The 25,283-nt window shown below is 37.0% G+C and overlaps 1 protein-coding gene across 1 annotated transcript; it reads left to right on the plus strand.

Moving 5' to 3' along the window:
- Positions 1–131: 131 nt before the first annotated feature.
- Positions 132–22,219, plus strand: LOC140152942 (EF-hand calcium-binding domain-containing protein 7-like). The gene is made up of 14 exons (XM_072175497.1): positions 132–239; positions 7,474–7,714; positions 8,421–8,486; positions 9,113–9,258; positions 10,800–10,886; positions 12,260–12,389; positions 12,820–13,059; positions 14,250–14,353; positions 14,790–14,944; positions 16,230–16,363; positions 17,326–17,474; positions 17,990–18,199; positions 18,894–19,001; positions 19,752–22,219. The coding sequence occupies exons 2-14, from the start codon at positions 7,522–7,524 to the stop codon at positions 19,824–19,826; spliced, it is 1,797 nt and encodes a 598-aa protein (XP_072031598.1). The 5' UTR covers positions 132–239; positions 7,474–7,521; the 3' UTR covers positions 19,827–22,219.
- The last annotated feature ends 3,064 nt before the right edge of the window (positions 22,220–25,283 follow it).

Genomic DNA, 25,283 nt, shown 5'->3' on the forward strand with positions numbered 1-25,283 from the left:
TCATTGCAAAATTTCGATACCTTTTTACCTTTTTGATATAAAATAATTTTATCAATATTTAATGCAAATATTAATTTTGTTTGGCTACAAATTATAGTAATCATATTTAAATAAACTGGAAATGCCTTCATAATAAATAAACAAATATGGCGAATTTTAGTTTCGGGAAACAGGCTGATGGAATCAATTAAACACACGATTTCGTGGAGATTTAAGCGTTATTTCTACATTGACAGAAGGTAACTGATATGCGTTATATCTTCTGGTTATTAATAAGTTATTTCTGTCTGTCTTTTCTAAATTAATCACGGTACGTTTTCCTGTCAAAAGCGTTGTATTGTGTACAGTATCAGAATTCCACAGCTTGGCACATTTTGTGTGTGGAGGAATGGAGGGGACCAGCCCTCGAATTAAGGATCTAAAGGGGCACAGCAACTTTTTTAGGGCAAGTTGATAATTGCCTTGGATTTTCACTGAAAAGGCAAGGCAGCACGGCAATTTGTAATATTTCAAAAGGGCATCACGGCAACTGTTGAAAATTTTTCAAAAGCGAATAGATGCATTGCTGTCAGCTGAATTCGACTCTCAACCTTACACTAAAACTAACCCGATTGCTCAAAAAACCTGCTTAAATAATACAAAGCAGTCAAAAATCAACAGTTTAATTTAATTAAATTTTGCGATCCCAAGTTCTGAGCTGCAAAACTGACTCGAAACAGCTGTAACTTTGGTAATAATATTGATCAAATTCGCCGGGATAAAAACTATTTCGTGCAAAACATATCTAGAGATGGGCTCACATGTATAAGATAAGACGATACCGGAAGGGTATCGCCATCGGTTTGCAATGGGAAGTCAATGTTTGCTAATCGATAGATCAATTGATTTGCCCAGCACTCGGATTTTGTTCACGACATGAGGAAGCTTAGTTACTATTAAACAGCGTTTCTGATTGGTCGATAGTAAGCTGAAGGTATTTCTCCAACCAATCGAGAAAATGAAGTCAGATTTCTAGCAACCAGATAATGTATAAAAGCCGATGTGATTGGCTGAATATGTAAGCTTACGTACCTAGGGTACATGTAATGAATATTAATTCACAACAAACTATTGATTGATAGCTGGGTTACGATGCTCAAAATAGCGATCGTGTTCAAGATTTTCGATTTTAATTTTCCACAATTTTTCGGGTTTTAACCAGTACTTGTTAATGACTTTATAATGAAGGGGCAGGGCTGGCTGGCTAGGGCACCCACGGCAACTTCCTTAAAGGGCACTGCAAGTGACTGCCGCCGGTAAAGGAAATTTTTGAGGGGCATGGGGGGGTGGGCACCCACGGCAATATGCCGTCGGTGCCGTGGGTTAATTCGAGGGCTGGAGGGGACGTGACTAGCCCTAGAACTCGGGCCATAGACAAGCGGCTAGGGGACGCAGGGGTAACCTTGTCAATCAAATACTTCATCTATTGTGTCCAATACTTAATCCGATAAGTGATCGATGTATATCTGTATCTGTATCTGTCTTGTCACGTACAAGCCCCATCTCTGGTTGTCGCAGACGTTGGGGGGGGGGGTCATGTGCAAAGTCGCGGTTAAATATTAAAGTGGGCCTTTGAAGTCAGCGTCTTGATGTTGATGGTTTCTAGATTGGTCTGGAATGTCTTGACGTTGACGTCGGGTGCGGTGCGTAGGATCAAGATCATGGAATTAAACTACGGCAGCGCACTTAATACTTTTACGAGGTGATACAGCCAGGTACCTGGATTCAGCAGCACTCAACAACCCAAAATAATGATAATAATATTAATATTATAAGCAATATATAAGGTATATAAGATTTTTTTTATTAACCCTAACCGCCAAGGGCTTTTTGGCGACGGGAAGGGAAAGAAGGAAAGAATAAAGAGAGAAAAGAAGGAAAGAAGTTGTTTGCTCTGGGTGGGATTCGAACCTGAGACCCCTCGCATGCCAAGCACTCGGTCGGCGACACTTTGCCACGGGTCTTGGCTTCGCTGGCCAGTGAAACCGTGCCTATCACTTTGAGCGATTGCGTCATCACACCATGTGGGATGCATGCACGAACAGCGCATATATCAAGTAGTATTTTGTAGCATTCAGGAGCGTTAGGGTTAAGGAAGCCTATAGGCCTACTGAGTTTCGATAGTGGTAACCTAACCCTAACCGCCTAAGGGCTTTTTGGCGACGGGAAGGGAAAGAAGGAAAGAATAAAGAGAGAAAAGAAGGAAAGAAGTCGTTTGCTCTGGGTGGGATTCGAACCCGAGACCCCTCGCATGCCAAGCACTCGGTCGGCGACACTTTGCCACGGGTCTTGGACTTCGCTGGCCAGCGAAACCGTGCCTATATCACTTAGGGCGATTGCGTCATCACACCACGTGGGATGCATGCTCGAACAGCGCATATATCAAGTAGTATTTTGTAGCATTCAGGAGCGTTTATAGGGTTAAAGAAATTTAAAATTTTTTGTATCATTATCATAGGCCTAAGTATGAATTCGTAACGTTATAATATTCATTATAATTATTCGCACGAACAGCATGACTAAAGAGCTTGTCATAAAATGTAGACCTAATATGAATACAAATACCAATTCAATTTAGCAGAAAAATGTTATATTAAAATGCGCTTTGTGATTTTTTATTTGGTTAAAACTGAGCACTTTAATAATTCTCAAATTGTATAATACAAATAGGAATGCGTCTTTTGAGTATAGGCCTAATACATATTTATTAGTATTATTTTTGTTTTTATTTATATATTGTGTTATTCAATTTTGAATTATGTTCAATTATCCCAGCAAACACAAAATGCTTTTGAATTTTCGACATCATTCGCAAAAGGTTAGAAAAGGTTGCCAGAAAATGTTAAATGTCGGGTTATATAAAGGGTATATATTAGGGAATAAAACTTTTTCATAACCTTTTCATAACTTACTGCAAATATTGTCAAACATATCATTATTTAAGTGGTGACAAAATATTTGGCAAAAAAGTTTGCAGAAAATATTTTTCAATAACATTTTGAAAACATTTAAAAAATATTGTTGTAGTGTGTTTCCATACAAAACGTTTGGAACACCACTTTAAAAACGTTTTGTGTTTGCCGGGATGGCCTTTCAGACCTTCACATTAAAATGTAGATAACTTTGTAGCTTTATATTGTGATTTAACATAAAAGTTATTATTATTCATTATTTATAACATTCTGATGATTTTTCATTGTTATCATAAATTTTTATTTCATTTCAAATTGTATTAAATATTTTATAATTATTTAACTTTTATTCCATGCAAACAAAAGTAGCGGGCCCGTACACGTTAAACTTGTATCGTCGGATAATTGCCTATCGATTGGATTGATCATGGCTATAACTTAAGCTTAACTTTGGAGGACAATAGAATAACCATTGATTGACAAGGTTACCCTGCGTCCCCTAGCCGCTTGTGGCCATAGTATATCCGTTTTTACTTCCACAACCGAATACAAGCACAACGTACGGACCAATATATTTTTGTAAACATTTTAGGCCTATAACAAAATGTATATTTCATACAAATTGTACAACTAAAGTTTCTACCCTATGACCTATAAAAGTTGCCTGTTATCAAAGTGTCCGCAAAAAACTGGTCATCGCAAGTATCTTTGATGCTGAAAACTAAGGATATTCACGCAGGGACAGGCCAAAAACCTTACCTCGATCGTAAAATCCAGCCGATGCATGTCATAAATAATTCATTATTCCATTGTGTAAATGACAGTGATTGTGTCCATGTATTGTTATTGCACCTGCGATCTCGCGCGAGACCAGTTGTCAAGCTGAATTTATACTCGATCGCTGGATCACCACATGAATTCACCTCTCGAAAACCTCTACGAGGTTGTTGCATCGAGCACGCTGACTGGCTTAGCAATTATCAAAGTAGTTTTGTAAACCAATCAGGTTAGACATACTTTACTGGCGAGTCACATTAATTAATACCGTAAAAGGCCGTCGCGTTCATGGTATAAAGTCAGTTTCACACCTGTGATTTAATGGAGCACATCCACAGCGCATTTGACAGATAAAAATGAAATGGGCAATTCTGAGCAACGGATTCCATGAAATGGACGATTATGTAAGTTATTCTACAGGATCGGTAATAATTAACAGCTGGTCTGCTGTATTTGAAGTGCATATTGAAGTTTGTAAGTTTGTGACTTCGTATGTTATGTGCAATTGATATTATAGGAAGCTTAAATTGGCAGGCTCTCATGCAATGTATCCGTCTCTTCCGAACATATATGGACGTTCAGGGCAAGTCATACTGAAGTATGACTTGCCCACACAGGGTATACTTAACATGATAAAACCCACTTGAGAACACACAATCGCCAGTCATTTCTAAAGATGCATTTATACTCAATCGCTTTTGCAGAAATCTGAATCGCACGCATGATCAGTGCACTAAATCGCCGTCGTATTTGCCTGCTGAGCATGCGCATGAATCGCTGTTTTACAAAAGCGACACATAGGCCTATATTGACACCCTCTGTCGGTCAACGTTCTCTAGAATTGCACACATAACTTGTGCAGTTAACGACAATGATTCAGTCTGATGATGGGTATAAACACAGCTTTACACAATGACTAATTTACATAGGCACAAAAGACCGTGTTCATGTACCGTTACTCAGCCAAACGGCGATAGTTATTGCAGACGCGCTAGACGACAATTAAAATAAGCCCTTTCGCAAATTTCAGAAGAGAGTGCATTGTGGGTAATATCCATGAAAAGAAAATTTTGAGAAATAAACACAGTGACTCGTGCAGTAGGCCTATATTTCATTGGGAGTGAACTTCGCACTTTAAAAAAAATGCTACCCATGTACCTATCTTGTGTTTTTCACATTCTCTGGTCCAGATGTCTTCTCAATACTTGCATACTAACTGTAACAGGATTTCCCCCCTGTAAATGGCATGTTTTTCCATTATTTTGCAAGCCAAATAATCACGTGTTTTGCGGCTGCATCAAGGTATTTCTGTTGTGTACAACCCCTGCTCGTGTACGGTACTTAAGTTGTTTTTGTAAGTTTTGCATTGTATTCAGTGCGTACTGGTAACGTTAATCAGGAAGCGGCTTCTCCTTTGTGAAGATTTAGCAATCGCGGACGCTGATTGGGTGAAAGTCAGCTGATCAAGATTTTAGCGTGGTCTTGAGGTGGGCGATTGGAGAAACTTGTCAGACCAAGACTGATTCTGGACGACCAACAGACCGATCCGTGATGTGAGACTGACGATGACTGTGGGCAGACCGTGTTACGTGATGGATAGGCGAGTAGAAAACGACGAGAGAAGACAATTTCGACAAATGAGCTCAAATGGACAGATGTTGTATTACCTTTGTGTGCTTTTCTGGAAGAATAAGACGAGAAATTGGAAGAGATGGAGATTGCCGTGACAATATTATCGTGTGTAAAAGACCGAGCAAAATTGACAGCAGCGAATGGACGATACAAATTCAAGTTTGACGAGTTGTAATTGTGACGGCATTTTACTTCGCGGTATGCTGAGAAATGGATCAAGTGAATTCAGCCTACTTCAAGCGCCATTTTTTGGCATACCTGCAAGGCAGCAATCCCGGTTGCAAACTGGGCGCAATTTTAAGGGCTCATATTGAAATTCCCATACACAGGAAGGTGTGCGCCATCCTGCAGCTTTCCTGTGCTAGCCTTCTTATGTGAAAATCCTGGGCAGGGTGTATCACTGATGCATATAATCCATCCGTTTTATGACCGAGCTTTCCTGAGGCACGCGCTTAGTGAGGGGAATCCTGCCTTCTTTCTGTATGAAAACGTGGTAGGGTATTTCAATATGAGCCCTAACTTATGAATAGAATACCGTTTACACCCACTCGGGTATAATAAATAAGTCCACCTTCGGCTATAAACCCACCCCTTATGTTTCAAACCCTTATGGGAACAAGGGTGTGCTCGGGTATAAGCCCAGTAGTAATGTTAGCTATAGCCAAAATAATAAATTCTCGATCATGAGGGCCTACTAGGGTACTACCAAAGACCGGCGCAAACACAGCTTTTGAGAATTGACCAATCACACGGTCGTTGCTAGGCAAGGTCAAGGTTCGGTCATGCAGGTCGCGCGATCGTGTTATTCTATGAAAGTACGCTGACGCAGAAGGTACATCCTCTCATGATCAAGAATTTGTTATTTTGGCTATAATTTCTTAAATCATATGAGTCATTCCATGCCAACTCACCCAGGGGTTGGCAGGTGCCCAAATTTGTGCCTATTTTTGCATTTTTCTCAAAAATTATAGTACATTGGGGACATGTAAGGTATATTATAGGGGCAAGGACTACAACTACTGCACTGGAAATTTTATTTCAGCAATCAGCACAGACAAAAGTTGTGGAGTTACAGTCAAAAATGAGGGAAAACTAATATTTGATCGGGGGCACTTCCATAACAGATATGCATCATGTGCCTCGGGATAGACCCCCTTTTTCAAACCGGCTTGTACCCAATGACCCCCTTTTTTGTGTTATGGTCCTACCTATTACCCAATGCCAATGACCCCCTTTAAAAAAATGTATGTACCGGTACTCAATGACCCCCCCCCCCTTTTTCTATTTCCTGCTACCCAATGGCCCCCCTTTTAATTCCCAAATTTAGGTGGTATTTGTGTTCTCCTCCAGAAATAATGAGATTTTTCAAATTTCCAAGGTGGCCAAGTTGTTTTTCGCAGTTTGGCACTTATTTATGTGTACTTAATGATACTCTTTTGGCAATCCTGTACCCAATGACTCCCATTTTACAATTTGTTACCCCAATGACCATCCGTTTTTCAAAGTTTCATACTGAATGACCCCATTTTTATTCAGGTTGTGTACTGAATGACCCCATATTTTTGTAATTGTACATTTGACCTGAATGCCCCCTGCCATTTCAGATAGGGAGTGCCTCCCCCGGGATTTGATCAATTAATCAAAAACTACTTGCTTTGAGTTGCTGAATTTTCAGTACAGTAGTTAGTCCTTGCCCATATAATATACATATCTTACTTGTCACCAATGTGCTATAATTTTTGAGAAAAATGCAAAAATAGGCACAAAATTGGCCAGGGGTGTAGTACATGTATGTACCCCCTTAACCGGTAATTTACCGACTCACAACACTGGCACCAGACCCCTTTTATCTGAAACAAATGTTACCACTAGCTTTTATGAATAGCCAGTCAGCAAATCAATTTTCCACAAGACCATATACATTTGTAGGCAGACATATTTAATAATTTACCGGTATTTTGTTTTTCTTGCTTTATACCAAGTCCTCTTTTGCTGGTCGAAAGTATCCCCAAAGAAATCACCTTTATCACCTTCTGGGTTAAACAAATGCCATGCTGAATTACCTTTCTCTCAAGATAAATGGAAATCATTTAATTTCTGTATTTACATTTAGGTGGCATCTCTTGTATGAAGGACGCATAAAGTACACACTACATCAAGAATGAGTCGACACAGGAGGTCTGGCTCTGCTGGTAGTCAAGACAGCCGCAGAAGTTCCTCACATACAGCAGGAAATGCCAAAGACGCCAAGACTAGCAAAGATACTGAATTCTACACTGAATGCAGAGCAGCCTATATTGCTATTGTTGGCAATCCACAGGATGGCATTACATCAAAAGACCAACTAGCACAAGGTAGATATAGAGAGCTTGCTTTGAAAGACTGACTATACAAGTACATTTTTGTAAAACAAACGTTTCCTCCCTTTTTCTCTCATGAATACGTTTTATATTGGGCCTTTTCAAATTTTGGTTTTCAGCCTTTTCAGGTGCCATTTCCTGGGTGTATTGCAACACCACAGCTAACCATATCGAATCATTGAATCAAAGAATTTGTCTCCCCTGTACAAAAATTCTTAGGTCTTTTGGTTTCTCAGCAGCATTAAAGGGGGTGTCTTCATCCCATCAATTGAACATGTCAATCAAATTTAGAGGTTAACCACAACTGTTATTATGCCTAAGTTGAAACAAGATTTGAAATATCCCATTGAATATTTGTTGCCATACCATTGTATGAAAAAATAAACTTTAACATAAAGACGTTGAGTCTCTTCCACATGTCTCCACAGGCAATATACGTATAAACAAGGAACAAATTCTGCATCAATATTAGAATCTGTGCAGCTGGAAACCAGGCGTGGAGACAAACAATTTGTGAGACAAAGATTTTGCGACCCGTCATATCAAAATAGGCAATTGTTGCATAAATTAAATTTTGGATAAATTGAAACAAAGTGAAGGAAGTGGTAAATAACAACCATTCAGAGCAGTAGTCAATAATGATGTTCAACTTTATACAGTAGATGCTGTTTATTATGAAATGCTCTTGATTACTTTTCAGTTTTACAACAGACTGGAAGAAATCCATCCCAGAAAACCCTTGGTAAACACTGGACATCTCAAACAAGTAAGTTTTTGTAATACCTGCCAACTAATTTGGGAAAACCTCAATCAACCCTTGCCCAAAATAGGAAAGAGAATATTTCTGTAAAGCATAAACTATAGTGATGTTTTCCTAAAAGTACACTGCATTGTGCAGAGTCAATAAAGCCCTCAATCAGTAATTACATCTATAAAGGTCACTCCAAATCCAAAGAAAGAATTACATTAATCTGTTTGTATGGGAGTGCCAGGCATTTTTTTCCTGGTGGAGCAAATTGAAATGGGGTAAGGAAATCAGAAAAATTTTCCTAAAATTTTGCAATTATGGCACAAAATAATGTTTTCCTGACTGGGGAAAAACTGGTGGGGGGCAATTTCGGGGGAATGCTCCCTGGCACCACCACTGTTATTATCATTGTTTATATGTTTGCTTTGTTACTTTATATTTTATGAAAGGCTAATGCATAATATTGTTAAAATAAATAGATCTTTCTTCAGTTGACAAAATACTGCAACTGCAATGTCAAATATTTTTATTATTTTCATTAAATATTTTGTTGTTTCTTTCAGATTTGCTGTGACTTACTCAAAACATAGTTGTTAACAATTTGTTACCATACTCTCACCTGTGTTACTTACTTCCACTTACAGAAAAGATGACTTATGATGATGTGTGTGCCGTCATGAGAGAAATCCAACCTACAACAAGTGAGGAGCTAATGAAAGCCTTCAAGAAGATGGATATCAATGGCGATGGGTTCATTACTCACAACGAACTGGCTAAAGTACTTACTCAGGTATGAGGGGCTTTGATATCAATGGCGATGGGTTCATTACTCACAACGAACTGGCTAACGTACTCACTCAGGTATGAGGGTCTTTGATATCAATGGCTATGGCTTCATTACTCACAACGAACTGGCTAAAGTACTTACTCAGGTATGAGGGGCTTTGATATCAATGGCGATGGGTTCATTACTCACAACGAACTGGCTAAAGTACTTACTCAGGTATGAGGGGCTTTGATATCAATGGCGATGGGTTCATTACTCACAACGAACTGGCTAAAGTACTTACTCAGGTATGAGGGTCTTTGATATCAATGGCGATGGGTTCATTACTCACAACGAACTGGCTAAAGTACTTACTCAAGGTATTAGGGGCTTTGATATCAATGGCGATGGGTTCATTACTCACAACGAACTGGCTAAAGTACTTACTCAGGTATGAGGGTCTTTGATATCAATGGCGATGGGTTCATTACTCACAATGAACTGGCTAACATACTCACTCAGGTATGAGGGTCTTTGATATCAATGGGGATGGGTTCATTACTCACAATGAACTGGCTAAAGTACTAACTCAGGTATGAGGGGATTTGATATCACTGGCGATGGGTTCATTACTCACAATGAACTGGCTAAAGTACTCACTCAGGTATGAGGGTCTTTGATATCAATGGCGATGGGTTCATTACTCACAATGAACTGGCTAAAGTACTCACTCAGGTATGAGGGTCTTTGATATCAATGGGGATGGGTTCATTACTCACAATGAACTGGTTAAAGTACTCACTCAGGTATGAGGGTCTTTGATATCAATGGCGATGGGTTCATTACTCACAATGAACTGGCTAAAGTACTCACTCAGGTATGAGGGTCTTTAATATCACTGGCGATGGGTTCATTACTCACAATGAACTGGCTAAAGTACTCACTCAGGTATGAGGGTCTTTGATATCACTGGCGATGGCTTCATTACTCACCATTAACTGGCTAAAGTACTCACTCAGGTATGAGGGTCTTTGATATCAATGGCGATGGGTTCATTACTCACAATTAACTGGCTAAAATATTCGCTCAGGTATGAGGGTCTTTGATATCAATGGTGATGGGTTCATTACTCACAATGAACCGGCTAAAGTACTCACTCAGGTATGAGGGTCTTTGATATCAATGGTGATGGGTTCATTACTCACAATGAACATTTACATAAAAGTGACATACATGTAAAAGTGGTTTTGTTCTCAGTATTTCAATTTCATTAGAGTTGTTTTGTTTTTGAATATGCTTAACAATTTCACTCATGCCAAAAGCAATGTAAGCACTCACACAATTAAGATATTCTGTGGTGATGTCTGCGTTGTCATGAACTAAAATCAAATTTACAACCAGAGAAGACCAAATGAAATACTGAAAGAGGAGGTGGTGGAAGCCCACAATCACTGGCATTTATAGGCACTAAAAACAAAAGGCAAAGAATATACAATGATTGTACAATTTTTCTGTGGTAATTTAGTGATTCCAATACACACATTTTTGATCTATTCTGGCTACAGAGAGGAGAGAAAATGACAGAAGAAGAAGTGAAGTCTATGATAGCAGAAGCTGATGAAGATGGAGACAAGAAGTTAAACTATAAGGAGGTAGGAAACAGCAGCTGAGGTTTGGTAGTGATGTCAGCTTTTTTTTATGTGATTGTGCTGCAAACGTGCCAACAAACTGGCATTGTAGGCACATGTATATGTTCTACTGGATTAGATTAGGGTGTAATTTGATATTCCATTTTAATACACACCTATGCACTACCCCAGGTGAGGTCAAATAACAAACCTGCCAACTACTCCAATTTCCGCGGAGTTACTCCAATTTCCCGAGTTTTAAACCCCCGAAAATCGGAGTACTCCGATTTTCTGATTTTTTTTTTTTTTTTTTTTTTAATAATTTTTTTTGAATTTCTTTTCCAAAGTTTTCGGCGACTTTGGAGAACCACTGGACCTATTCTGAAGTGCTAGGATCATTCACAGTTAATTGGAAAAAATTACAAAAAATTACAGTTTGTTATCCTTAATATGGAAAACACTCACTAATGTTTACCTCTTCATCTAGCACATATTATAAATGCATGGAAAACCAATGCATGTATAATAATGTGATAGATGAAGAGGTAAACATTAGTTAGTGGTTTCATATTAAAGATAACAAACTGTAATTTATTTGTAATTTTTTCCAATTTTTTCAAATTAACTGTGAATGATCCTAGCACTTCAGAATACGCCTAGTGGTTCTCCAAAGTCAACAAAAAATTTGACATTTTTTCTGAATTTTCACCTTTGTATTGTGCATCATATCAATGTCCTATCAGTCACGTAGGCCTTGTTATAAAGCCAAAAAATTGTTTCAACGAATGATCCTTATGTACAAAAGTATAGGAAACTGCATTTTAAAAGCACATTTTCTGTGTGAAGGAAGCATATTTTTCAAACTCATAAAAACAGGTCCCAGAATGTTTTTTCACATTTTTTTTTCAAAGGTTGTAGTCATCAAATATGTGTTGAAATTTTTGCTAGATATGGAGTATAAATCCCTCCTCAAAGTGTATAAAGCCTAGGGCTTCATTTTCACCATGTTCTTTATTGTTGTTTTTCTATAAAATGTGTCTTCTGTGAAGGGGCTTATAAGGGTTTTTACAGTGTAGAAACCCTCTAGCTTTAGGGGACTTCGCCCCCTCAACCCCCACCGGGGCTTTGCCACCTGGACCCCACCAGGGGCCCTTAAGCGGGCCCCTGGACCCCCCGCCTACAGAGGCGATACTACGGGCGCTTCTTGCCCTACGTTCGCCATGTACTCTGTTTTCTAGATTTTCAATGTTGGCAGGTATGAAATAATGTTAGTTACAATTACAACAAATGAAACTCTTTAGTTGTCAATTTCCTCTAAATATATTTTCTTTTGTACATGTAGCCTTTGGTTGGTTATTTCTCATCATGGATTGTTATCATCATTATTTTTCCTTTAGTTTTGCCAAATGCTCATGAACACTTCAGAAAAGTGCAAGAAGAAAACATCTGAAAGAATGGAAAGGAAAGACAGAAAACAACGAAAAAACAGACAGGATTCGATAGATAAACCCATGTCTTCAAAGAAAGGTAGGTGATGATAGAGAGCTTGAGATTTCCAAACATAGGTTTCAAACACCTGTGCATCTATTAAAAATCGCTCTCATGTGACGGGATTTTGAATAGATGTATGGGCGTTTGAAATGTATGTTCGGAAATCGCAAGCTCTCTAACATCTTTGTAATGACTCATGTGACTCTTGAGAATTTGAATTGGAGAAATTTGACCCAAGAATCAAATTCTTAGAAAACCGGTATTTTGGTTCAGAAATGATACATCTTTTTCTCTGGTGGAAATTTTCGTGGTGCATTAATTTTTGCGCGCAACACAGCTACTGCGAAAATAAAATCATGCGAATATGTTCTTTTATGTATAGGTCTATGTAAGAAAACTCAAAATCGTGAAATTAAAAACATGCATTGTACTTCCATATCTAACAGTGATTTTATATCTTTTGCAGATGGGATATCTCCGAGACCAGCAAAGAGAGATACCATCATAATCAACCTGCAGCCAGTGTCCTCCATTGCTGCCAAGGTTACAGAGCCTCGTAATCTCAAAAGCTGGCATCATACACAGAGCAAAGGCTGCTTTCATCTAGATGAAGATAATTTATTAATATCTCATCAGTATGTGCTTGAGTTGTCCACGGCAACAGCGTTATGGCTTACTGTTAAGCCGCTGCATTTAAAACCTGAAAGTAAGTCTGGAATGTTTATGGTTATGACATCATGCTGCAGAAATTGTTATGAAATCAGCTTTGATCATTTTCTCTGACTTTGCATAAACAAGCATATCATATGCCAATCTAGAAACACATATCAAAACCACTATTAACTGAGTAATATGCCTGTTCATTTAAATTTAAAATGTGGCCTATATATCTTGTTTGATTCAAATATGGCTTTTAACATTGATATATATTGCATGAAAGCACTTTTTTATAGTAGGCTGATGAAAAATAAGGTTGTTTCCTCTAGGGTATGGACATTTTTGTTTGGGAGCAGTGTTAGTGCATTACATGTTTTTATTTTTTTAAATCAGGAACAAATAGAGGGTATTCATTACTACGTCATTGATGTGATTGCTCATGCATAAAATTCCTCCAAATAGGCTGTTTAGCTTAATCGGGAAAGTGACCTCTTGAAATGATATCACAGTGATTTTTATGTTATTACAGTGAGGCCCACATACAATGTTCAACACAAAGTGAACGATGCTATAACTTGGAGGGCAAACAAATCAACACCGCCAAATTCGACTCACGTGTGTACAACGTGGGAAGCTATGGAGGAATTGAACACTCGTTTTCTGATCATGCATGTGTTTATGGTTCGGATAGCGGTTACTTAGCAACTCTCATTCCACTTGGGTTTATTGAATACACTCTATTATATTTTCATGCACAAAATGCCTAATAGAAAACAAATTGAAAATATTTTTCTTACCGTTACCTAAATTTCTAACCTACTTTTAACTGATTGTCCTATAATTTGTCCTTTAATTTATAAGTGCAGCTGGCTTTTTCATAGAATAAGCAAGCAGGTTGTTTTTAGCCTAATGTATGGACATTTAACTTGAAATACACATATCAAACTCAGGTGATGTAACAAAAATTGCACAAACATTCAAAACACAATTTTCTTTGCGCATTCTTCAGAAGTAGAATCAAAATTCTGATTTAGTATACCTATGTCTTGAATGATTTCTGATCTTCTGGCCCATCTGATCAAAATGACAATAGCTGACATAATGCCTCAATGGACTCCTCTTCAATCTGATATGTTTGCTTGTATCTTACCTATTTAGTTGCTCTGCTGCAGTATTTGTTATTTTTCAATATATATCTATTTATTTATTTGATCATTTGTTAATGTTTGTATATTTTAGGTGGTGGGAAACCAAGTCCTGACATCTCTGTTTACTTATCAAGACAAAATGATGAAGCTATTGTAGGGGAGCTGGTTACATATACACATATGAAAAACCAACAGGTAAAGTTCAATTCAAGTTGGCAATCATAATCAATGAGTTGATTTAATTCTAAATGAAAGTTGGATTAAACAAGTCACCATCGGTTATCATATTGCCACATAAGCACAGTTAATTGGAAGTTACTTTTTGAATAACAATTAACGGTGTGCCCCATTCTCTTTACTTTTCTAAGCTCTCAAACCTCAGTTTAAAAACAGACAGGCAAACCCCAATAGTGAGCAAATGCTAGAATGAAGGGCAGCCCTACATCAAAAGGAAAATTAAAACAGAGCAAATGCACAAGACAAAACAACAAACAGAACTGGCAAAAGATACAGAAAGGTGGACTACTTAATCCCAGAATAAATCAAGAGCAGTTTTGAAAGTGCTGTTGTGTGTTTGTGAATGAATTTCCACACATCACCATTTTCAATTTGTTATATTTACTCTCATCAGAAATACTGTGCACATCGAGAACTTAAGGCAGGGTCATATCGACTCATCCCCATGACATCAGGTTGCCGGTTCAAACCCAGGGAAAAACATCACAGTACTAAAGGACAACTCACACAGAAAGAAAGTGACACCTATGTGTTAACTAAACAATTCAAGTGAGTATACTTACACTAGCTACCAGAGAAGTACAGCAGTCTTTTGCTCTGATTGACGTGAGCACCCTGTTAATGAGCGACATATACAGAGCTTTGTGTTCCCTTCAAGAGCAACGCTCTGCGCCAACCAAAGCTTTGACATGTAATTGGCCAATCAGATTATCAGTTTGTTGTTATGATTGAATCAGCCAATCAGAACCCCACTTTTGTGTTTTTGTTGTGCATGCTCTCAAAATATAAGCAAGTGCTTTTCTCTGCCATGCAGAGACTGTAAAGGCTCTTTTGTTGTGGTAATAGAAAATTCCATTTAAAATCCACACTCCCTCTGTGGAAGATTTTGGAAATATCTTTCACAGGGGGAGTATGAATTTCATACCATCTGAGAAAGATTCAACCTGAATCTTCCACTGAGGGGGGTGAGTTACAAATGGAGCCATTTGAAATTCATACCCCCCTGTGGAAGATAATTCCAAAATCTTCCACAGGGGTAGTGTGGATTTTAAATGCAATAGCCCATTTGAATTATCCATTGAATTTAAGAAGTGTTCCCATGAAAGATTGATGTATGCGATGTCAGTTATTGGAATTATTTGAATTCTTCTTTCTGAAATTTGAAAGTGAATTAAGTGATGCCTATCATTAACTGATCAGTGGTACATGACCAACAACTTATCTATGGTAATAGCAGAAATTTTAGCTGTGCTTGGCAATTATTGAGACTCAAAGGCACTATCAGTTATTTCTGCACAGGAGTAAAGACATTTAAATGTTTTTAGGAATGATTTAAAAAGTGAAGGATAAGTCATTAAAATTGTCTTAAGGTGTTTTCTCATAAAGTAAATTTGTGCCAAAAGGAAGAAAATGACAGTGTTCAAATATGAAACTCCATTCAGATACGTTTAGCTACAAGTGTCCGTAAAGCCAAACTCCTCCAACATGGACTAAAATGTGACTCTTTATCTTTATTCTGTCTTATTCCTTGCAGAGTAGCAAATCACTGATATAGTATGTCTCATCTCAAGTTGAGATTAATGCCATGTTGGATTTTGCAACGGCAGATTTGAATAAGTGTGTTTACATGGTTGTGTCACAAGCATACAGACAAATCGCCCTTCTAAGTGTGTTTATATGTCCTGCAGGATTATGTTAGCGCTTGATTTGGATCTGCCATTGTGAAATCCAGCACAGCGTTACTTCTAACTTGAGATGAGACACACTATAATAGTGTCTTTTAACTTTTTTCATCAAGTAAAAAATGGTTTCCTACACTTTTTGTATGTTTCAGAAATGCATTGACAGACATCTTTGAAATAGTAGATTTAGACAGCAATGGTACATTGAGTAGAGATGAGTTCAATTTATTCCAGTTACATACAAGTGGAGAGCCTGTTGATGATGATGCATGGGAAGTAGTAGAAGGTAAGAAATATAGAGGGTCTGTGCTATGGTATTCTTGGGTACAAATAAATAAGATCCAATTACAATTGTACACACAATTGATTGCTGTAAGGTAGCTGTAAAGTATTACTTTGTGAGATGCAGACATTAAGATAAGCGTAATAGTGTACTAATTTATGCAGCAAAATACACCAAGTTCGAATTATATGTGGGTGGGAATTGTTTCATGATGATGGTGATGTGTTTACAGTTATAGAAAGCAATGTTGTATAGATGAAGAGCTGTGAGACTGTGTGCAGTGATACTCTTCATTATATGGAAATAGGGAATTTGTTACATTTCTGTTACTTGGCTCATTTTTCAACGAATGTAGTTTCGTCTGGTTTCAATAAGCTACTCCAACATGACTACAAATACAAATCACCAGACATCAGTATACTCTTTATAACAACACAATACTCCACACGACATCAGCAAAAAAGTACCTGTTGGCAATATGTATTTTTGATGCTGTCCATTTTGTAAAAAGTGGGTGTGAGAAAACTCAAATGTTACAGAAGTAGACCAAAATAAGGGTCATTTAAATTTTCAGAATGATCATGTGTTACACTAGCGCTGCTAGTAGTAAACTAGCATACTGAAAAAAACTATCGAAAATGCTATAGAATACTGCCAGTTCCAATTTTATTTTGTTCTTGAAGTGTGAAAATATTGATTTTCTATGTATGCGTAGCTTGTGTGACATTAGATGATGTTGTTGATACTTGGGTAAACTTCCATTTCAAGGGTTGAGAACCAGAAAGCCGTAACTCACAATCCTTTGTGAGTTGAGGCTTTCTGGTTCTCAACACTCGATTTGTAATGTTATCATATCTACTAAATTTCGAAATTTCATAATTTTACCTGTTACTTTTTGAACTATGAAATTATTGCAGTTTAAAGTTTTGTGTGAAACTCTGTATAAATCTTTTTTGTTATTTCAGAAAACTTTGAGCTGAAGAAAGGCGAGTTAACAAGAAAGGGTTTCATGGATTTAAACCAGATGGAAGCCAATGATGTTGAAGGAGACACAGATGATCTGTGGGTTACATTACATTCCATGGGATTCAATAATAGATTGGAGCTAGACCAGGTAAGAAGGAGAAAGCAATAGCATGAATGAGTCAGTGGTAGCTTAAAGGGACTTGATGGCCGCTGGGAGTTCAGACTTACACAAATGATTGAATAGCAAGGAATGTACTTTAAAGTGGTTTGATCTGGTTTGTCATATACTGTTGTCTGTCTTGCATTGTTTGCAAAGTTTGAATTGCATTGCTCAAGCAGGTTTTATATTTGAGAAGCAAAAATGTGTATAACAATGCCATAAGATATTACATACATCCTGTTGTGTTTCTACAATTCACCTTGTTTTTGTTCAAGCCATCTAAACAAAACATCTTTCTGGTGTTAAATTTTATTGAGGTAATGAGAAAAATGTGAGGTTTCTTCTGATACCAAAATCTCAGTTTTGATGAAGAAGATGGGGGATGAACCTGTCGATCTGGTCATAATCCCGATTGTTGTGGATAAACATACTTATTTTACTTTGAAACCAGTCAACATTTTAAACATTTCAATCTGTTATTTCGCATTTTATTATGTACTCAGGCTTGCCCATTCATAGTGGACCTGTACACAGATAAATGCAAGGCACATGTCCGGGCTTTGCCACTTCAGAAGGGTGGTGTCACTTTAGAGAAGGCAGTATGTGCAGCCATTATGAGTGCAGGAGAACCTACAAAGGTCAAGGGGTCAAAGGAAGTGGCACTACACACACAGACAACAGATGCTAGAGTGTCTATTGCAGTAGAAAATCAGGTAGGATAGTATTAGAGTATCACACATTTTACCAGCCAAAACAATGCAAAATGAGTTGGATCTGGACCATTTTCAATTTTCATAATCATATAAAAATTACATATTGTAAAATAATGTATTGTATTTTACTGTAACAGACATCAAAATCAAATCTTGAACATTTTATAGCATGAACCAAATAGAACAAAAATAGGAGTATCCTTGTAATTATGTCTGTATCTTGAAAGGATATGCAGAGATATCAAAATAGTTGGCAATCTATTCCAAGAAGTGATCAATTACGTATTAAAAGATTGATTTGAACCAAAGAAATTAGACCCAAAGAGTACTGACTCCACCATGTTTGTTAGTCGCTCATTCACCCGATGAACTTTGATTAAAAGTACATGCTTGTTTATGTTGTGGGTCCAATGTGTTAAGCTATGTGTGCATGTGCAATTGTAATGCTTATGGCATGGGCTGCAGCATAAAGAATGTAAATTATCTTTAGGTTTCAGGCTTTGCTGAATGCTGATAAATGCCGCAGTTACACTATTTTGCTCCCCATGTATGACAAAGTAATAGGGCGGATTATTAGAGTGAATTATTTTTAGGGCAAAATAATGATTTTGATTGATGATTTAAATTCATGTATTATTTTATTGATTGGTAACAATTGATTGACTGATTGATTGACTGATTGATTCTGTTTTAGGGAAGTAGCAATATATCAGTGCAGCTTAATTGTAGTAGGAGTACCAATTGTACAAGCAACAGACCGGACTTGATGTACACAGTAAATGTTCCAGCAAGAGCCGTAGCGGTAAGTCTTACAACCTCAACCATCTTACGCAGGTGGAGGGAAATTTGAATGTTTTATTTGTGTTTGTATGTTGTGATATTCTACTTTCCAGCATAATGAGCAAATGTACCATGAGAGTGCTTTGTCCTTTACAGTCCCATAGATTCAGAGCCATATCTTTTTTCAGCTCTTATTAGCAGTTTACAAACAAGTTGAGTGATAACCCTGTATGTTGTAGTAATATGTTTACAATCAAGGAGAAAGTGTATCTTATAGGAAATGGAATTTATTCTGACTTATTTGATCAAACTTCTATAAATAAGCAAATTTTACAAGCTATGCTCACAGTGTCCTGAGACAAACCACTTTTTTGTAGCCCAAGGTAAAAACTAGAAAATTCTATTCCAACTGACCAATAGGGAACCAAAGGGTGGATCCAAAAAGATACAAGTGTGTCGCACTAAAAAGGGTGAAAAGGGTGAATTTAAAACAAACAAAAATGTGACACAACATCCAATGGGGGTAAAAATAAATAAATACACAAAGTTTAACAATAACAATAAGCCAGTAGTCAATAATGTTGGTATGTAATATCATGGAAATGTTCCATTTCCTGCATGACTGATTGGACCAACAGGAAAGAGGATATGTGTAGGTACAGAATGCTGCCAACTTTTTTGTATAACATTTTAAAAGTAATGCCCTGACTTACTTTTACAAGTTCTGCCAAGTGTGTTTATAATGGAAGTATGCTTTATTATTTCTGTACAGGTTGGACAGCATTTAATGCCACAGGATGAAACTCGAGATTGGACAGTCAAATGTGCAGAATCGTTGGTCAGCTAGCAGCTCCACTTATGCTACAATTCTCAAAGATACTCTGAGGAAGGGCTTCATATAGTCTGCTACTTTTAATGGCATCACTAAGTAGTTACGGATCTGATTATCTTTAAAGTATATTTCTTGCTGAGGTTCAGACTACCATAAAGTCCAAATTCTGCCAAAATTATTCAAGTAAAGATGATGTGACTGACTTCAGCTTTTACAGGAAAGGTCAGAACCCTAATGCTTTAAAAACTTTGCCAATCATATGAAGGGAAATGAGGCTATTGGACAGTAAAGTGGTCATTTGCTGTTCCCTCAAGCAAATCGATAGACACCATCCTCAACATGATGTTCGTATACTGCCAGTCAATGAACAGTGGCAGTTGCCAACAAACATTTCAGCTCACCTATACTCATTAGGATTACTGATTCAATTAATCTCATAAACCAGCTGCATTGTTGGATGAAGTTGCAGCGAATGAGCATTATATAATTTATAAGCCATGTGAGCATCTCAAAACCATTGATGGTATTACATAATGTTTTTATAATACTTACAGTACTCTTGTAAATGATGAAGAAAAAAATTGGTAATTTCGTTTACAATTTTCAATTAATTATACAATAAAGCCCCAAATAGAAAATTGTCATTTTCCCATTACCCGTACAATTGGAGTAAGGGTAACAGGTGTACTGGCATATTGAACACATGGATATAGCCTGACAAAAATGACCTAATTTACCTATAATATGATTATACATGAGCAGTCAGATTGACCTCCATTAACACCTGGATTTCTTGCATTTGTAGCTTAAAGGCAATTATGAAGCTCTACCTTGTTTTTGGAACATGGTTGTATTCTAAAACAGTAATGCAAATATTTTTTATGTGATCAGTGTTGTAAAGTTATCTCCTGTTTATATTAAGAAAACATGTTTTTAATTGTGACAAATAGAGTTGGTTTGCACATTTTACATTTAGATTGCAACATTCACGTCTAGAAGTATGTGTCCAGTCACATTAAAGTGATGCTGTTATCAATTGTGACAGTTACCTTCTTACATAAGGACCAGCCCAAAGTATTAAAATTCAATTATAATCCTGTAATAGGAAAGGGAACACATAACTTACGTTTAATTCCAAATAAGTTTGTGCTCAGTTATATCTGTTTACACCATCCCCTATTTTCGCAGTTGGCTACAAGATCTTGGTATTTACTTTTCTTTCTTGCATTGGCATTTGACAGGTTTTCTTCCATTGTGACTGTAAGCTCAATGATGATAACTGTTTTGAGCCTTTCAGAATAGATTGTAATATCTGGCCGTTTTGCAGTGTCTGTGATTATGGGAGGAAATACTACTTGCTTATGTTCCTCTCCTCATCCATCAGGAATTCCCAGTCATTGGCCTTCTGTAAGAGGTTTGATGGATCTCTTTTTGGAAGAGGCAGTGCTGGATTCTGGTAGGTTACACCATCTGCAGTGCGGAATTTGATAGTTGTCATATAGTTGATATCTTCTGTAGGGATGTATGACTTCTGATTTGCCTCTTCAATGAAAGGCATTATGCCATTTGCTACAGCTTTCAGTGTCTGATCATGTCTCCACCACCTACACTGCTGTTATGCACTCTTTGGTGCAGGCATGCTTTGCCTAGACATAGACTTTACAAAAACACTCATCATGCATATTAAACATATTATACCAGTCATTTCTGTAGATTTAAAAGCATATTCGACTATGCAGTGGACATTGCATTTAATACACTACGTCAAGTACGTAAGAGCAATGCAGTACAGGATCAGTGTGAACAATCATACCATGCCACATGCTCATCAAACATGTCGCCAATGTGAGTGATTGGTTATGGGTTTTTTTTTGTTTACAGCACTCAACATCTTTCTGAACTTATTTTCCAAAATGTCCAATCAGCTGCTGAAAAGGTTTATATTGTTCCATCTTCTAGGTGAGAGAGTTATGTACAAAATCAAACAATAAAAAATCTTGACAACTGTATTTATTGTACTGGCCACCACAGATTCAATCTGATACCAGCTATGTGATCTGTGCATGTAGCATCCATCAGCTGCATGGATTGATGTGGTACAACACATAATAAGATGTGATATGTGCAAATTTATATTTATGTATAAAAATGCTTTAATGTCAATTGCTGTTTATTGTGATCTGCCACTGTGCCAGTCCATTTCATGGATGGTTGGATAGTCACATTCATGAGGAGTGGGTGCTGAGATAAACTGTGTACAGCAAATATTATGAATTATGAGCATATTGTCCAAATCATGCTTATTGATTTATTCTTGAAGTCAAACAAAATGTTTTTTGTTCTTAAATGATCAATGTCCTCTAAACTTGTTTAGCTATATGTGCAATAGGAAGCCTACAAGATATTTACTTAAAATTAGTTCCTAATATGTTCTTAGAAGTAAATCAGATAATGTAACATATATGTTTGTGATGTAACATATCGTCAGCCTGCTATGCTTTATACCTAAGTAATTTTTTTGTAATTTTGAGAACAAAGTACAAATTATGGTTCAAAGCAAGCATTTAAACATATATGTATTTATTCACTAATCTTTGCACAAGAACAAATGATAATGATACAAATGAAAGGGAATAATCCGAAATAATTAGGGTGATTACGTAACTGATACATGCTTGAACCACATTTTGTTCTTTGTTCTCAAAATTACAAAAAAATGACTTATGCAATTAGCGTAGCAGGCTGTTTGATTTTGTATTATTTTGTCTAATTGCAGGAGTGAATTCTGCTGCCATGATATCAGTATCAGTTTTGTATATTTTGCATTTATAGCTTTTATGCCAGTATAAATCTTACAATTACAAGCATTCACACTAGACAAGACAGTTCATATTTTTACAGTTGGTTAAATTTATTGATAAATGAAATCAACAAGTATAATCAATTAGAACTGGCTCAGTTCCTCGGACTGAGGAACTGAGGCGGCCGAGAGGGCGCGCTCCAGCGGGTACTGGTCACGGCACTGGGTCCAGGGCTAATAATCAATATAACAATAGCAATATAACAAAAATCACTTGCACTCGTAATATTTAAAAAGTAATCTGTATAATAATAGTTCAAAAGTATTATTGTGATTAAGAATATGAATATTATTGTCTTGGGTAAAAGAACATTTAAATTGGCATAAAGTTTGAATTTCAATACAAAATCAGTTTTGTATTTGTGTATAAGTATGGGGTGCAGACCAAATGGAAAGGACAGATTTGTACATTTGATCAACTTTATCAGACCTAAGAAAACCATCCACTTCTGTCCATATCTAAAGTGGACCAGGCTTTGTGATAAATGAAACTTGAGGGATCTCCATGTTTTGTTTCATATGAATGTGGAACCACCTAATTACTACATTGCCTGAGCATTCCCATTTCAACCCCACATCAACATCAAAGTGTGTGTGTGTGGCATGCATTTACAACGATACATTTCTCTCTACCTTGGGGCCCATTCAAGTTCTTGTTCTGAAAATAATTTTACAAGAGCTAAATGAAGATCATGGATTATACTGTAGAAACCTATTGTCATGATTGTGGGCATTCCCAACATGGTCAGTTTTGACGATCAGTCATATACCCCAGGTAATGTGCTGGAGTAACAATTTTGTCACTAAAATGAGAACAATGGATGGATACACAATTAGTGGAAGTCATTTGGGCATAAACATGCAATTTTTTTTATGTCAGATGAAAAACAACCAACCCCCTTCGTAGTACTAGGGTTAATTTCTTGATCATTCTATAAGTCTGGTATTGTACTGCAGCTAGCAAAATTCTCCACATCTTCATATCACATTCAATCTATTTTAATTTTGTTAAAAACTGCTGAACACTCAAACAAGTGTGGACTTAAAGCTGAATTTATACTCCAATGTCTCCATACTGAGTGATTGGTATTTGACCAATAAGGTAGCGTGCTGTTCCCAACGCAACAAAAAGCACTCTACCTCATTGGCTAAAAACCGCTATCGCTATAAATTCAGCTTTATTTTGCAGATTTACTTGATAAATACTAGAGCCACAAGAATAATACCTGCTGTTTGTTTGTGATACAGGTGCACATCATATCACATCAAAGGGCTGATTGCATATGGTAGCTATTATTACTTTTACTACAGGCTGTATCAAAAATGATGGGTACCCATTTGGATCCAGTGATTCGGAGCATCACTACCATACCAGTATGCAACATAAGATTAATATAGGTCATAAAACTATTATTATTCTTGTCATTTCAAAAGTAAGACAATCCAATGTTGCATTTGGAAGAAGCAGTTATTCGCTCAACATCAAAAGTGATGGTTACCAATCATTCTGATGCAGCCTATAAAGTTCTTTTATTATTATATCATAAATGTATCACCTTGAAAACCGAATAAGTGCTGAAATTGTGCATTTTTTATAAGTATTAAATTGGCAACTCAGCTATGGAACATAATTGTCTGGCAGTATTCATTGTGTGTGACCACGGACTAGGTTTGATCTGATTTGGCCATTTGACATCATTTTGGACTTGTCATCCAACCCAGGGTTCCACTATAAATTCTTAAACACTTGAGAATGTTCCTGCAATCTTATTGGTTCTTACCCGTGTGATATGACACGATATCACACAGGTTCACACTGGTCAGCGCGTGTGCATCAACGCGATACGCGCACTCGCTATTTGAACTAATCGGAGGAGCATAGCAACAAGGGACTGATCGATTTTAAGCCCTAGGTAGTTCCTTGTAATTTAGGATTTAATTTGATTAAAATTTGTATTACTATTTGAATTGAAGTGTTCAAGAATGAGAATAAAGGTATTGTTTTTAGCCGCTGTCGTACATCTATCGTCTCATATAACATGGGTGACATCATTATTTTTGGCGTAAAACAACTCGGCTTGGCCTCGTTGTTTTACGACAGATGCACTCCAGTGGCTAAAACCAATACCTTTAAATATTACATACAGCCTGTCTCAAAAAAAATTGTGCAAGTGAAAAGCGCCCTCTTTGGCGGTTAGAAAATACCGTTGTGACATGATGCTTACATCAACGTCAAGGGCACATTCTTAGCTCTCAAATACCGTTTGTTCTGTTCAATTTACTCTTTTTAATCTCGAGATATGTTTAGTTAAGAACGAAAGGGTAAAATCACAAGTGTGCCACTTTTACTAGGAATAGGGCTGTACATGTAAATCAGTAATAGCTGATGTTGATGCGTCTAATGCACTCCCTCTTCGGGCCTCGTGCATCAACACCAGCATGTGTGCATTATTTTGTCTAATTTCATTAATTTGTCAAATTTCATGAACTTGTCAAAGTTCATTAACCCATAAGTGTGTAATATTTGTTTGTCTTTTAACATGGCTTGAATGACAAAAAGAACAGTATGTACCATGGTAAATTCATTGACATGCACGTCATGTATTTAATTT

Source organism: Amphiura filiformis, chromosome 1 (genome assembly GCF_039555335.1).
Source record: "Amphiura filiformis chromosome 1, Afil_fr2py, whole genome shotgun sequence".
NCBI classification, from domain to species: Eukaryota; Metazoa; Echinodermata; class Ophiuroidea; order Amphilepidida; family Amphiuridae; genus Amphiura; species Amphiura filiformis.

Excerpts from the sequence above, each read along its gene's own strand:
- LOC140152942 (XM_072175497.1), top strand. The coding sequence starts at position 7,522 with ATGAGTCGACACAGGAGGTCTGGCTCTGCTGGTAGTCAAGACAGCCGC. Across the intron at positions 16,364-17,325 it reads TGCATGGGAAGTAGTAGAAG|AAAACTTTGAGCTGAAGAAA; the intron begins GTAAGAAATATA and ends TTGTTATTTCAG. Across the intron at positions 17,475-17,989 it reads ATAGATTGGAGCTAGACCAG|GCTTGCCCATTCATAGTGGA; the intron begins GTAAGAAGGAGA and ends TTATGTACTCAG.